The sequence below is a fragment of the Lepisma saccharinum genome, chromosome 2, assembly GCF_977018435.1.
Source record: "Lepisma saccharinum chromosome 2, izLepSacc3.1, whole genome shotgun sequence".
In the NCBI taxonomy this organism is placed as follows: domain Eukaryota; kingdom Metazoa; phylum Arthropoda; class Insecta; order Zygentoma; family Lepismatidae; genus Lepisma; species Lepisma saccharinum.
The window spans coordinates 44,236,565-44,253,002 of NC_139230.1; the positions used below are offsets into that span (position 1 = coordinate 44,236,565).

General features: G+C 36.3%; 2 protein-coding genes across 2 annotated transcripts in view; one reads left to right on the forward strand and one right to left on the reverse strand.

The window, feature by feature from the left end:
• Positions 1 to 16,438, forward strand: part of caly (ubiquitin carboxyl-terminal hydrolase calypso) — a 41,758-nt gene that overhangs the window by 12,716 nt on the left and 12,604 nt on the right. The window contains exons 6-7 of the mRNA XM_083117327.1: positions 1,013 to 1,453; positions 1,970 to 2,136. Coding sequence (XP_082973453.1) covers positions 1,013 to 1,453; positions 1,970 to 2,136 — 608 coding nt within the window. The remainder of the gene's footprint in view (positions 1 to 1,012; positions 1,454 to 1,969; positions 2,137 to 16,438) is intronic.
• LOC145984314 (uncharacterized) lies at positions 7,353 to 16,094 on the reverse strand. Its single transcript, XM_083117972.1, has 3 exons — positions 16,018 to 16,094; positions 14,076 to 14,200; positions 7,353 to 9,180 (listed from the first exon to the last, which is right to left on the reverse strand). The coding sequence occupies exons 1-3, from the start codon at positions 16,091 to 16,093 to the stop codon at positions 7,444 to 7,446; spliced, it is 1,938 nt and encodes a 645-aa protein (XP_082974098.1). The 5' UTR covers position 16,094; the 3' UTR covers positions 7,353 to 7,443.

Sequence of the window (16,438 nt, forward strand, 5' to 3'; positions counted from 1 at the left end):
TTAGTTGGTGACATTGGTATTTGAATATTTACTTATTGGTACCACCTTATGCCAGTCTCCTTGGCAGAGTGGTTAGCACACTGTACTACAATGCCAGAGGTCCCGGGTTCGAATTCCAGCCTGGGCATGGGTGTTCTGTGTGTGTCCCTTCATCAATTTCATCATGTCATCACTCATCCTCATCTTCACAATTACCCAAAAGTGGCAGAAATGCAAAGTAAAATAAACCAAATCAAATCAATGGTGCCACCTTATGTTGTTCTGGAGCCATATTCTGTGAGAAATGCTAATAAGTAGATGATTTAATAATTCCATGAGATAAATTAGCTTTAAAATGATTCTTTAATATTGTGATAAACATGGAAGTAAATTTAAAATAATTGAGAGCACACCTCTAATGGAGAAGCTTCACAGATTTGTTAAAATGTAATTAGTAGGGACAACATAATGAGCATTCTTTTATGCAGCATCACTTTTCAGAAAATTGATAAGGTCACCATATTTGGTAGCAAAGTGACAAAGTGTGGACATTTGTCTTAGAAATAAGGTGGAAGTGTACACTGTCTATCTGTCAGGAGAGATAACTAGGAATATCGTAAGGTAGTTTGGAGGGAGAGAATCTTGATATCATTATTTGAGAATGTTAAATTTGCCACAAAAAATTGTACAAATGGGTACACAATTTCAAATCTTCCACATGATATTACCAGTGGACATTGGTTACAGAGGTGTAGGTTGAAAGGTTTATTTTCAGCAATGAATTAATTTCTGTTGGAAATGTGGAGATATTATTCATTCAGAGATATTAGTTTGAGATAAGTGTCAAAAATGGTGACATGTGATCAGAATGCCAATGTTAGTGCATGTTGCTCATTTAGATCATTGTGAGGAGGACATGTGTGCATTAGTAGTATACTTAAGGATCAAAAGTTCTAGTATGTGCATAATGTAAAAAACAAATGTAATCTTTTGTGTAGGAATAAATAATATTCAATCTCATGTTTCCTTACAGACAAATTGTTTTGGAAGCTCTACAGCAACTTGTTAAACTTACTCATCCAGAATTGACCTCTGAACACAATGGAACTGAGGAATCAGACATTAATAAGAAAGAATTTGAACTGTCAAATAATAATTTAACACAATGCAGTCAAGAAGGTGCCAAGACCAAAAAAGAAACTCAGCTGGCTGGGAAGCAAACTGAAGATATTGTGAAACAATGTGGGCAGAAATGTGGACCAACAGATATTAATGGAACAACAAAGAAGTTTCCAACAAACCAGAAGACTGGCACCATAAAAATACCACCTAAGTCAACATCTCCAGCACCTCCATCATATGTGCCACCACCCCATCCCATTCTGGAAACACACAATTATGCTAAAAGTCCTCTTGTTGCCAGTATAGATGAAAATAGCAGACACTCGAAAACTTCTGCAAGCTATGAAAGCAGGTAATTTTGTGTTCACACAATTGTGTAAATATTGTACTCTATGTATATCATGTTACTGTAATTCTTTCATTACTTTCCATGGTGTCGCTTTTTCTTATTAAATTCAGAACTGAACTGAGCAATTTATTCAGCAAAACTAAACTAAAGGTGAGAGTTGTTGCTATTCGGCTATATACAGTAGGTGACACTAATTCTTTATAAACACTCCAAATCGAGATCACAAAAAAAAGTTAGATATGACTAGGACCTGAGAGAGAAATCACTGAAAAAGAGTTAAATTTACAACAACTTGGTATTAACATGTTTAGGAATAAGAACAATACATATTGCACAGTAATTTGTGATTACTTAATGTTACTTAATGAAAAAGTAAGACATATGCCAATTTTGTTGTCAGTGTCAACAAATTACATTCAATTTACATCTACACGTGTCCAAATACTGCACTGAATTATGACAAAAAAATTACATATAGTCTGATTCCAACTTATTATTATGGTGCTTTCATTATTCCAGTTCTCTTGAAAGTATTAGTGAAGACAGCGACATTGAAAAGGTGCAAGATTCTTTATGCCCTCCAGACTATTCAACCCCACTGACCATCCAAACATCACCAGCACCAAGCAGTTCAAGTACTGACACATCCTCAGAAGTTGGATCTGCTTTTAACTCACCAACACAAGGTAATGTAATTTTTTAAAGTCTTTATTCTTTGTTGATTGAGCAATAAATTTGTTATGAAAGAGATAGAATAGAACTCCAGAATAAAATCTTTAGAATGTAATGACTAGAACAACCCAAAAGCATAAGGAGGATTAAAAACTATGACATTTTACACATATGGTTGCTACCAGTACCAGACTTTTGATCTTCCTACCAAAGCTCCTGGGTCCCAGCTTGGGCATAGGTGTTCTTTATGAGTGCCCCTTCAGCAATTTCATCTAGATAATTCATCCTCATAACCACGATTCATCAAAAGTGGCAGAAGAGCAACGTGAAATAACAAAAATACAAATACAGGACCAGTGCCAGGCTGGCAATATGCCTTTTCTAGCAAATGTCAGAAAGATTGATCCTATATGAGCAAAGGTGAGCTAGTCCTGGGCCAGTCTGAGCTGATAAATCACTCACATTTATGGACCGTGTTAAAAATGTAAAGATAATAATCATTGGTGATGTTTTGCCCGGTTCCCCCAGAACTTTTGTTTTCATCAGTTTTGCAACAATAGTCAAAAAAGGTTTTTGTTATAATTTTTCCATGTAGGAGTGGATATATTGAATCCTGTGGATGATCAACTGCAGTACAGGTTATTAAAAAGCAATGTGTCTTTGTAACTGCCAGTTATATGTGCAGATGTATACAAGTATCTCGTGTACACTACGGGCAGTACACACAAGACGAACTCAAAATATACAACAATTTAGATATATTGTAATGACACACAAATGCTGGTAAATGTGTGTGCTATCCACTCCACTTTTACTTGCATGAATTTACTTTAATCCATAAGGGAGCCTTCAGATCGAAGCAACAAGCGACATGGGAATTTCACACCTAAGCAGCAAGTGACATAGAAGCATTTAATCTAAAACAAACCATTCACCACTCATGTGCTAGCAAAAGACCGAGGTGACACAATGCACGGTATTGATTAAACAAGTCAGTCCGAGTGACGTGCAAGCAACAAGCGAGACATGCAACTTGTTATGTTGCTTCGGTTAGGAAGGTTTTGCTTATTTTTGAAGGTTGGTTTCCAAGAGACACTTGTTGCTTCAGTCTGAAAACTTCCATTCGAACCGAATCGACACAAGAAGCTGCATGTGTTGCTTGGACTGGACCATTTTCTCAATACCATGTATCATATTGCATTGGTCTGTTGTTCTCACATGTGCATGGATGATTGGCTTTAGAAGATAAGCAAGATGTGTTGTTTTGGTTCAGAAGGTTTTGCTTATTTCTGAAGGTTGGTTTACAAGAGAGACATGTCACTTCAGTGTGAAAACTTCCATTCAAATTGAATTGACATGACAAGCTGCACATGTCACACATAGGGTTACCAGATAACAAACTTTAAAATAGAGGATGCTTTTAGATGCAGCACTTTGAACACAAGTTTTGTGTTTACTAGTGTTTTGGTGAGCTTCTAGATCACACAAAACGGTAAAGGTAAAGTGCTCCCCTGTGCATAGCACCATGCCATGAAGGCGTGTAGGGGGTGTGGGGGTAACGCCCCACACTTTCTTGATCTGGCCTTAAGTGGGGGTGATGTGATTAGCATCACGTCCCTGACCGCCTTTACCCCCCAGGGTTTCCCCCAGGTACCCGTGTTATTCGACGCTGGGTGGGCGCTGGGGCCGCTTCCGGATTTGAACCGGCCGGGGATCGAACCCGGGACCTTTAGCATGGTAGTCAGATGCGTTACCGACTGAGCCACCGCGGCTCACACACCCCTATAAAATAATTTTACACAGTTTCAGTATAAATAATAGTAGGCCTCATTACAGGCAAATATCTGAATATTCTAATATTTATTTACTGTACCGGTAGTATTATGTGGTTGTGAAACTTGGTCTGTAATTTTAAAAGAAGAACATAGATTGAGAGTTTTTGAAAATAAAGAACTTAAGAGAATATTTGGACCTAAAGGAGGAATATTACATAATAATGAATGGCATAAACTATATTCATTCTTTTTTGGAAGAAAAATTTCTCGTCTTTGTGCTTGCAAGTGAGAGCATTGCATTTCCTTACTTTGAAATTGAACACAGAAACAACATTAACAATTATTTACAAATATAAAATTTTGTTACGAATCTTGAAGTTGAGACAGTTATCTATAACCCCCAAAAAGAGGACATTTCCCCATTTTCCTAAAAACCCAACTGGACCATTTTTAGGGACCAAAAAAGAGGACATGTCTGGGTAAAAGAGGACATCTGGTAACCTTAGTTGCACAGACTGGGATGTTTTCTCAATACCCATGAATCATGTCACCTTGATCCATTACAGTTGCATGCGTGGTGAATGTTTGCTTATATCTCATGTTGCTTGTTACTTCAGTGTGAAACCCTGCTGTCACTTTGGTTTGAAATCTTCCTAAGGGATATCTCAGTTTAGTTCAAAGTGACATGTCTCTCTTGGAAGCACACCATCAGTAATCAATGCAACCTTTCAAACCAAAGTGACAGGACAAGCTGCAAGTGTCACTCAGACTCCCAATTGCTATGGCGTGCATCATGTTGCCTCAGCCTGTTGCTCACCCATGCACTGTAAATGCTTGCTTAGAGATTGAACAGGTCCATGTCACGTATCACTTAGGTGTGAACCCTAGCTGTCGTGTGTCACTTCAGTCTGAAACCTCCCTAAGAGATGTACTTTTCACAACACCATACATAGATAAATGATTCACATGCTCGTAAAGAAATGCAAGTCATACAAACAAAGGTCTTGAGCAGCATGCCAATCATTCCTTTGTACCACTTATATCCACAGATTTCTTATCTATGTGTCCTTCGGAAACCTATGATGTGATACTTGACTCAATAAATTTGTCTCTTATCAACTGTGCAACCATATGTTGCACATCTGGCACCTTGTATAAGACACTCCACTTTTGCTGTTTCATATTAACGTTCATAGCACTGTAACTGAATGTTCGAGGGGAACCAGATGAGTGTGCATGCTCAGCAGTAGCTCCACCTTTTAACACTATCTGTTGTAGGGGTATAGTTTGTGCTTTTAAGCTGATTCTCAGCAACATACACAATATACACAACCATACATTTTTGAATCCTTGTCCCGAGGTTCAAAACTTGCAGTACCTGAAGTTCTGTGGATGCTAGTTTAGGCAATAGACACGTACTTCTTCAAATTATAGCTTAATGCCCATTTCCTTTTAGATATATATGTTTATTCATATTATATTTACAGAAGTTAATTCTTGGCCGTTATTCGCAAAATCTACATTTCTGTGTACCCTGTTCCCCCCCTTCCCGAAGAGAGTGTGTAGACTCGCGTAGCCACTGGCTCCACGAGTAAAAAAAAAATATAACCCTCAGTACCAAAAAAGGTGGCTGAAGGTATGTGTGTTGTGTATCCGGTTTCCCACATGAAATAAACTATTGGAATAATGTGAAAAGAGCAAGTGTGTGTATTAAAAGAAAGAAAGTTAACATCCCCGTCGGTTCACATAGTAAGGAAAGAAAGCTCGCCCAGCCGCTCCCCTCAGAGAAAAAGATACCTCTTACATTGCTGTACTCCGCCAAACATCTGATGCCGACTGCTTCCCTGCCCTTCCTATTTATAGGCCCCGCTAATGACCTAAACTGTTACTGGAAACTTACCGCTCCCCAATGGCCAAGAACCCAAACGTACAGGAATACATAGACATACACAATTTATAACATAAAAAAGGATCCAGTAATGATCACATCATTACACTGTGTACAGAAATACCAATTTGTTCTATATTTCACCAAAACTCTGTGCTGATACTTTTGAAAACATTTTTGGTTGTGGTGTCATACAATATGACTGCAGCTTCTCAGAGCATTGACAATCAACCCTGTGGGTAGGTTGCTTGAATCTTGTGAAAAGCTGGAGAAAGCTGGCAGCCGAATTCCTCTCTACCTAAGTGTTAGCTGCTGACTATCATGCATTGCTTATTTTTTCTTAGTTCTTTCAAGGATGTAGCAATTTGTTAATGCATTGTTTCATCATATTTGTGTATCAGATTTGCCTGTCTAATCGTAATCAATTCAAATCCACTTACAATGCATTTTTCCATGTAGATTTTGCCCCCTTTTTGGCAGCTTTGTCAGTCATGTACAGGCTGCCAGAAAAGTGGCGAAATTAATTGCGGTCCAAAAGCTACATGGAAATATGAATAGTGAGTTAATTCCTTCCTTCACATACCCACAAAATGGATATCTTTAGATTCACTGTCTGATTGTGTCAAATTTCAGACCAGCAAGAATATGCTTAGAATAGGATAGTTCAATCAAAAGAGATTTTCAGGTTTCTGTACACAAGGTGGATAAAAGTAAGGGTGGGTTGGGTGATCACCCATCAATAAGTTATAAATTGAAATAGAGTTAAGTATTGGTTATTTATGAATCCTATGTTCAGTTTCATTTCAGTTCTAATAAACTGCCAATAAAACATGTGAATTATATGGGAGTGATCAAATATTTGGTTGCTCATAATTTACAATTCCAAGTTCAGTGGGAGACAAATTTAAAAAAATACCCTTCCTGGAAAAACTCATTAATCCATCACTGAATTTGTAAAGGAGGGGATACATATATTTTCTTTAACTGAAGTAGCAAACCAAGCAAATTTCGAATGAAAATGGAAAAAAGTTTTTTTTTTCTTTCTCATCTCCATATTCTGATATGAGCCAAAACCAAATTTTGCTTCCAGCCTGTTGCTGGTTGCTACTTTTAACATGAATATATTTTAATAAAATACTTCTCACAGCACACATTAGCAACATCATATTGACATAACTTTTATCAGAATCAGCAAAAATTCCATATAAATCTATCTCTAATATTCATACAGATAACATTTAAGTTCATGGGAAGTTAATATTGAAAATGTAAGGTAAATGTATTCATTATATTATTAGTGCTTGAAAAGCATACATAATACAGCAAAATTTGTCAAAAAATAAAGTTGAAATCTGCAAAAGAATGTATACTCTGATGTTATAGAGCAAAGTTAGACAGGTCAAAGGAGAAAGAAGGCAACAGAAATTAGAATGCAATACAAGTCTATCATTTGTTTCATGACTTACGATGTAAAATGATACAAAATTTGATTCACACTATCTTTATTAGTCTGATTTTGTGTCCTAATATTACTATTACACATTTCAAACATATTTTTTTTCCACATGTATGAGCAAATATGTAAAATAATTAATATTATATAGGTGTATTTGTATATATAAGTGCAATAAATATAAAAATAAATTAAGCAGAATTTTTCAGTAGATATCAACATCACAATATTCTTTATACGTGCAAACACTTTTGATATCACAATATACCAAATTCAGAGGACATGATAATTTGTATTGTATCAGATCACCAGTGAGAGGTTGATGCACGCACATGTAATAATGTTTCCGAGAAGTAATATCAGGGTATTTTCCACTTGTACCACACTTGAATGGCAAATTTGCATGTTGCTGAGGTTGGTTTTTGTATTGCTGTGGGACATTTGCAGAATATTGATTAGCTCCAAGGGACGAATTCCCATTGTACTCGTTATAATTTTGAGTAAGGTTTAGTCCAACAAAGCAATCACGAAATGATGCTGTATCACAACTTTTCTTACGTCTATTAAATGCTGTGTTGGGAGGACATGAATAAGAATTTATTAATGCAGCAGTTGCATTGCAATAGTAATATCTTGTGCAGTCTGTAGTATTTGGTAAACGTACACCTGATGTGCAAGGAAGTAGCCTAATTGGTTTTCGTTGAATTAAAGATAATACTGCTGATCTGTAGTTGTCAACAGTTATGTAGGGTTTGCGAGAAGGTTCTATTCCATCCAAATATAAGATATGATCTGGAGATTTAGATGATCCTTCAGATTTTCCAGAAAGTCTGTAAGGTTTGCTAAAATCAATTTGGATGAAAGGGTTGGCATTGTTTTGTTCCACTGTAGAGTTGTACTGGTTGGATTCAAAGAATGTGTTAATGGCAGGTGACTTTTCCTCCTCTGAAGACATTAAATTTAGATTTGATGCATTGTTGTTATTTGCTGTCAAGTTGCTCAAAAGTGGAAGGGATAAAGTTAATGGATGTTGTGTAGTGCTTAGCAATCTATGTATTTCATTGGCTTTGGTATTGGGAGGTATATAATGAGAATGGTAATGTACATTACCATTAAAGAATCCGTCATTATTATGAACTTCATGTATTTGATCTTGATGACTTATATTTTCTGTCTGCAATGGCCTTTCCCTATAGAGATTAACCTTTGATGGAAATCTGAATATTTGATTTAATGTTGGTAGTTCTGACAAGCTACCTTGGTTTTTATAATTATCATTTGAGAGCATTTCAGTTGAGTTCTCAACATTGTCATGCAGTGGTATTTTTTCGTTATGATGTAATGAAGCCATTGAATCAAATAAAGAAGAAACAGGGCTTGCTTGTTGGTTTATAAAGGGTGTTCTTTGTAATTTATTAAGTACTAGTGTTTCAAAAAGTGATCCAGAAATAGTTTTGAGAAGTTCAATGAGGCGGCTGTAATTATTATAGTTAGCATGTGACGGTTGGTTGGTGGGTAAAATAGGCCTGGATTCTTGTGTATCTAATGTGGGTTCATGATATGACAATATATCTTTTAGTTCAAGGAATGGATGTATATTTGACATAATGTTGGGTATTGTTTGAGACTTGATGTCCTGAGAAGAATGGTGATTAAATAAATTGAATTTGTGGCTAGGTGAAATTGGAATTAAAGAAATGTAATTAGAAGAGTTGTGAGATATCTGATGACTATTTTCAGATTGATTTGAAGAAAGTTTTATTTGATTATAATTAGATTTTTTATCATTGCTGTTGTTTATTGGTAAATTTGTATGTTTAAGTTTGAAGTGATCATGATTTTCTGCAGTAGCAGGAATGTCTAAAGATTTATTCAGACCTCTTTCTTGGCAAACTTCACCTTCACCAGGGAGCACACACATCTTCAACACGGGGTGAAACACCTGCAATATGATAATTACTTTAGAAACAAGTATGAAATGCTTGATACTCAGATTCATTATGTCTTAGCACTGAAACTTATACACACAGAGACATTCTTTAAGGGAACTTAAAATAATAAAAATAATAAAATTCAGGAAATAATTACACACACACGTGGGCAGTTCAGTAAATAATTCCCGTAACCTATTTGCACATATTGCACAGACTGATATTTTGTGTGAATTATGATACATACCTGCATACTAAAACTGGCAAATTGCAGCTCTAGGTCTCATCTAGTTTTTCTGTTACAAACCTAAATGTGCGTGTAAGTAGAATCATGGAGAAAGGCAAAGTTGGAGCTGTAATCAATCCATTAACAAAGAGAGATCTTCAATGAAACTCCACGATGAGATTACTAATGTATAAGAGAATGAATCCATATCCTATGGCACTGTGAAGCACTGGCATATGCATTTTAGATGTGGTCAGTTACTGGCAGAATTTAAGTTTACCTTCATTCGGTTATTGACAGAAGAGTGGAGTCAATCATGGAAGATTGTCAGATATCTGTGTGAATTGTCCCAGGATGTAAAGATTAGTGGTCTCAGGTAAAAGAATCATTCGTGGCCATCTCTATTTACAAAATCGAATAGCAGGTGGATTCTGAGATGAAGGAGTTTTCCAGAAGGCTGATGACAAATCACATGAGCTGTTGACCATGTACCAAGAATTGTGAAATAATTTTTCTCTTGTCCAATTATACAAGATGAAGTCTGGATCAAGGTCCGTCAACCGCTAGTTTCCCCTGCTCTTGAAGGGCTGGTCATGACAGGCTTTTTTTCAGTCCCCGTGTTTACAACCCTGGCAGGGTTTCTGCGACATCGTGAAGATGATACTTCTCCGATTGTCTGGTATTTCCAGCATTGTAAAGCATGCAATGCTCTTGTTTTTGAGAGGAAAAATATGTAATGAAGAGCATGGCAACATAAATTGCATAAAATACATGAATTTAATTGTGCATAGAAAAAAAATATATGTAAGCAAAAGCATGTTTACCCATGGTTAATGCCAGAAAGAACTGGAAAAAGAGCAGCTCTGGAGCCATTGCTTTTGCTTCATGGTATTTCTCCTTTCAATTTTTTTAATCCTGCCATTCAAATATCGAATTTGGAGTAAATGTTTTTGCTTTACAAACAGTAGCAGCGATTAGGAGGGGGGCATGGCGAGGATATCCCCCCAATTTTTGCCACTTTTGCCCCTGCAGTATGGTCTCTTAATGCTAATCATTGTCTAATGAAAGTAAACTGCTCTTGCCCCTCAGTTTTGGGCACCCAATCACCTCTACTTTTTACAAAACACAAAGTACTTCCTGCTGTTTTGTTTTCAAGATTTTTTCATTTTCTAATGAACAAATAAATGACAAGAACGATCAAGATTTTTGTTCTCAAGGTTACAGACACACTTACACAGAACCTTTTTCCTAGCACATCTTGCTTTCATGCTACTAATGGCCAAAAATATCCAGATTCTGGAAAATTTAAAATCTTGGTTCAGAAATTTTAATATCCAGATTTCTGAGGCAATTGAATTTTGGGGAGAGAGTTTTATATCAATTTTTCCATTTTTCAGGTTGAATTTATTAACAAACTTCTTAATGTATTGTATTTTATGTTTTGTCTTCCTCATTTCATGATCATATACTCCATAGTAAAAAATCCTGATTTGGGCATCCCTACTTCACAAGTCTTGCAAGAATGCTGTTATCATCACTGACCTGCTCATGTGCTACTGGAACTAACAATGTAAGAATGGCACCTTTCTTCAGTCTCTTCTTTGGTGTAATTTGGATTGTAAATCAAGTTCACTACATTCTGGTAAAAAATGCTAGCAACCTGAAATTTTGGTTTTTCGATAGCATTTGCTCTCCCAATTTTTCGGAACCTTGGAAATGTATGGTGAGCAATGTTAGTGTTTATCGTTTTCTTGAGATAGTGCGGACATGTGCTTACAACACAGTGAGACATTATTATCACTCAGACAATATACAGTGGAACCTCGATTTTACGTTTTTCAGGGGACCAAGCTGAAAAAACTTAAAATGGAGGAAAATTTTATAGCATTTTGCTCTATTGGGACCATGAATATTGAATGTATAATGTGGGAAAATGTAAAACCGAGGAACGAAAAAACCGGAGTTCCACTGTAATATGAATCTTATTTTTTAAAAAAATAACTGCAAATATATGAATACAAGAGCAAGAAAAGATCACAGAAACCGGTTTCCCTTGCTAAAACTAGTGGATACTAAGTTTCCCTCCGTGATCTTTTATCTCTATGACGTCACAGTTTTACAACCACCTCGGCTTGCCAAAAACAGGCATTATGACCAGACCTTCAGAGGAAGGTGGACCTTGGTCTGGATACACAATTTTGAACCTAAAAGTAAAGGTTATCAAAGGGTGGCAACATTGTGGTTACCCACTACCCAAGAAGAGAATGGTCCATGCATCAGCAAGGAACATCCTGCTGAGTGTTTTGGGTTCAACAAGGCATAGTAATGATTGATTGCCTGCTAAACAGTTTGTACCATTATAGGTGCCTATTATGTCAACTTACATAAAAAATTATGGGAGAAATGTGGCATACTGTCAAAAGGTGTGAGATTACTTCATGGCAATGCCCTGGTTGACATAGCAAAGAGGCAAGTGGTTGTGTGTGGTTATAAACTACTGCCCAATCCATCCTACTCACCTGATCTTGCACCAGCAGATTTCTTGTTTCCTTCCCTCAAATGAATTCGGGGGGGGGGGGGGGGGGGGAATTTCCCTGATGATGAAACACTCATTTCTACAACAACAGTATCCCTCTCCTCATCCATCAATGGAAAACATTGTAAATTTGCATGGTAGCTATGCACAAGTGTGAAACTTGTGCCAAGAATCAACAGAGTAGCATCTACAAGTAGTTTAGGGCAATTCTTTATTTAACCACCCATGTACGGTTGAACCTGAGTTATACATATGTCAAGGTGAAGAGAAAATAATACGTATAATTGAAAATTACTTACAAATCAGATTTAGATACCATGTCATATCATTATTAACTGTAATTGTATCTATTTTGAGGAACAAGATATAATACAGGTTATTTTATCACTATCTATGGCTTTTGTTTTCAACATGTCGCCACTAACTGGTATAGCTGCATCATGTTTTTTTGCCAAAACCAGGTAAGAAGCACTTTTTCCAAATCTTCCCTCTTGTTGATGGCTGCTTCATTTGTTGATTTACTATTCAATTTTAAAAATTCATTTTACTAATGACTGCAAAATGTGGTATGAGCATCTATTTCAATTTTAGATCCTCTTTCTGTTCTCCATGGCTGATCAGTAGCAACTGAAAATGTTCACTTAAGGAACTGCTGTTCTGTTCTTTTAATGAAACATGGCAAATGTCAATATCGGCATCTTTTTAACACATGTAATTTCGTATCGCAATTATGTACAAAAGAAAATGTATCTCATGTTCTGAACAACTGCTGCAAATCTTGCTCCTCTGATTTCATGCTGTGTGTTGCCTCTCCTTGCTTTCTCTGTGACACCGCCTTGCTGCACTCATCTTTCTCGCAACTTGAGACCGACCACCACCATGTCCACTTATTCTGTTTTGTATTTGAAACTTAACTTAGCTTGTATTTTTGTAACAACAAAAAATATATGCTTCTGTGACATTGTTGTAGCTTGGTTTCTGGATTGTAGGCCTATTCCAGATTAGCCTTTCTGTGCATAAAGACTTAAAACCAAACTCAACAACCACACCATTAATGAAAGATTTCAGCAGCACCTGACAGACATTAAAAAAGATCCTACTGACAGATACACCAGGCATGTAGCACACACACTAAGACACAGAAATCTAAGAAACTCATGTCATTATGCATTACTCACTCAAACTTAACATCAAAACTAGTACCCAAGAGTAAACCATGCCACAAACAAACAGGTGACAGAGTGCCTAGCAGCTTGCAGAAAAACAATACATACTAGAAGCATACCAAGATGTAACATAACACTTTCCCAAATGGATTTTGGCAATGGCCACCGAAATTAAAAGAACTTGATTAATCAGTTTTGCATATAAGTAAGTACTTTATTGCAGCATATTCATTTGCAACCGTTTTTCTTTCCCTGAAATGTGAATGCCTTTTATCTTATCTGAAATGTATATATTTTCCCCTTCGTTAGTGGTAAAACAGTGTGGTAATAGTACTCCCTTCTGGTAGCCTCAGGAGTGTAATTAAATTTGCATGAAATAACCAAAATATCAGTGTGAATTTCGGCTGCGGTAGCTCAGTCATTATGGCATCTGACTACCATTCAAGAGATGACCTGGGTTCGATACCCTGCAGGTGAGAACTGGGATGTTTTTCCACCTGTTCAAGTGGCTCCAGTGCCTTCCCAGTGTCGTATAAAGTGGCTACCTGGAGAAAATTCTGGGGGGTAAAGGCAGCCAGGGTGTGGTGCTCATCAGATTACCTCCACCTTAGGCTGTGATCAAGAAAGTGTGGAGCCCTAACTCCACACCCCCTATGCACCTTCATGGTGTGGTGCAAAACACAGGGGAGCACTTTACTTTTTTTACTTTACAGTGTGGATTTCTGATTTAACATTGCTTATATGTACAAATGAACATATAAGAAAAATAGATCAATTTTGTTTCACTAAGCAGCTCCTAAACTTCACTGTATTATTTTGAGAAATTATAATAATATATAAAGGTGTATACTTAATCAAATTTGGAAAATTAATTATGAAGATGTAGTTGTTGAAAATATGTACACACTTCTAATACTACAAGTTTGTATCAATTAACAATGCTGTTGTACATCGCATTATTAAAAGAAAATAACATACCAAACCATGATCACATTCAGCAGGCACCCAAACATATCCTCCATTATGATGAGGAATATTTAGGCAGTTGTAGTATTGTGTGCAGTTGCTTGGATGCTGTCTTTTTGCTTCAGGGCAAGTAGGTCCTGTATTGAAAGACAGTGATTGTTAGTTTATCTTATGTCCATCTAGACACCATGTTGTTTTCGAGACATTAAATTGGATGATAAATACTTAACACCTAATAAATATTTTTCTGATATACTGGATTACAAACCCTGCTCCTCTACTACAGGCATTCCTGTATCTTTAGAATATGCACAGTATAATCCTAATTTTAGGTTCCCAGAACTTTTACTATTCTGGGCCAATTGAAGCAAAATATTATACATATATATTCTTTAACCATATACCCCTGAATAAATTCATAATTGAGGTTGTAATGTCTGTCTGTATTTATATTTTGGATATTTAACATCTGATGATACTTGTATAAATGAAAGTGAAACTCATATACCCTAGCCGAGACTCATATCCAAAAGCATCAAATGTGGGAATGAGAGTCAAGCACTCAATATGTTTAACCATTATAGTGGCTTCATGTATGTAGTATTTTGTATAGGTATGTGCAGAGCCACTTACCACTATTAATGAATGCCATATGTTAATATGCAGTGTTCAAAATCATAACCTTGCAACAATTCTGGAAAAGAATACCTTATAGTAAATGGTACCTGGTCAGTGATTTTTCTGATGTCCAAATACCTTCAGATCCTAATCAAGTGTCATTTGAATTTTCTTTGCTGATACCAATGATCTTGAGTTGCTAGAAGAGTAGCCAAGAGAAACAACTCATTTGTCAAGATTTATCCTTTTCAAAAGTTCGTTCACCCTTCCTTGTGACTTGGGGGCCCAACACAGGAAGTTCCATGTAGATTTTCAAGAAATGCTGTACCCTCCTGAGAAGCAGATGACAAGATCAAAGGCAAGACTAAAGTGCTGCATCCAAACGTGACATTGAAGGCATGTAACACTATGTGGAAATAAAAGAAACCATTCATTGACAATTCTTGCTTTCAAACCCGTGGGGCAAGAACGTCAACATTTTCAAAACCAGCATTTTTATCATGCTGGGCCATTTTTGGAGTTCTTGGGAAAGGCATGAATGTCACTATGGGGAGGGAGGGTTGTGGATTCCTACCCTTCTGTGTGAGTCTTTTGTATGACTGCTGGCTGATACCAACACTTGTTTTGCACTTGCAGTGACTTATTTTTATTGCAAATGACAGAGAATAATGGGCAGTATGGCATAATCAGAGCTGGCCAAATGAGCATTATTATACATCTGTATTTGTATATATTTTTACTTCATTTTCCTCCCTCTCCAGGTTAACCCAAATGACAAGAATATTGTATACATGAAACTGAAATGGAGACACTTATTTTTACCAATATTTTGGTGTAACTGCAACACTTTAAAAAGGCTTGTAACATTTCAAAAACTTCTTTTATTTTTTTTGCATACTCTGGATCTAGAAGGAAGTTCATATAAAATTACACAAGACATTTTAAAGGGCTATAATGCTACATGAGAATAATTTGGGAGTTATTTAATGTCGTTAATATAATGTGATGAATTGTTATGACTCAGTAACTACCCCTTTGTTATTCTAAACTGAAATTATACAAGTATCGGTATCAGTTGGAATCAGTCAGGATGTCAGTATCAGCAAAGTGTGGTATCAGCTCAGTCCTAGTAAACATATATTAACTATGTTAACTAATTGAGTCACAGAGCAACTTTATAACTTTGTGCAAATGGCACTGTTGGGACTGTAATGTAAACTAGATAGATATTTTGCACTGGAACATGTTAATTTTGTAGAAATTGGTGAGCCAATATATTGTTTTTTTGTTTAATTACATTATTTTCATGCTTTAACAATAACCAAAAAAACATTACCTGCTGATATTTTGTCTCCTCTTATTGGAACTGACCATCTTGAAAGAAAAAGAAGGTAGAACAATCTTTGTAGCATTTTGTAAACCTGTTTCCGTTCTTAATGGCTTGTGTAGCTGACGATTCTTGAAGACAGCCACGCATCTGTCCGAAAGCGTGATTCTTACTGAGGTAGATGTATTTCCTCTTTGTGTGACAAACTATTTAGTATTCATTTGCATGTCATCAATATGCGTTAGCTGCTACATGATACATCCTTTATAACTGTTTTCTGAGTTCCAAGACCTGGTAAACTCAATTATGTCTGTGCCTCTAACCTTGTTTCATGTTTGCACAATGTAGTAAAGCAATTGTACAGCATTTTTAATTTTATTTTTTAATTTGAACTGTAAATAGAAAGAGTGAGAAAGCAGGTGTCCTTCAA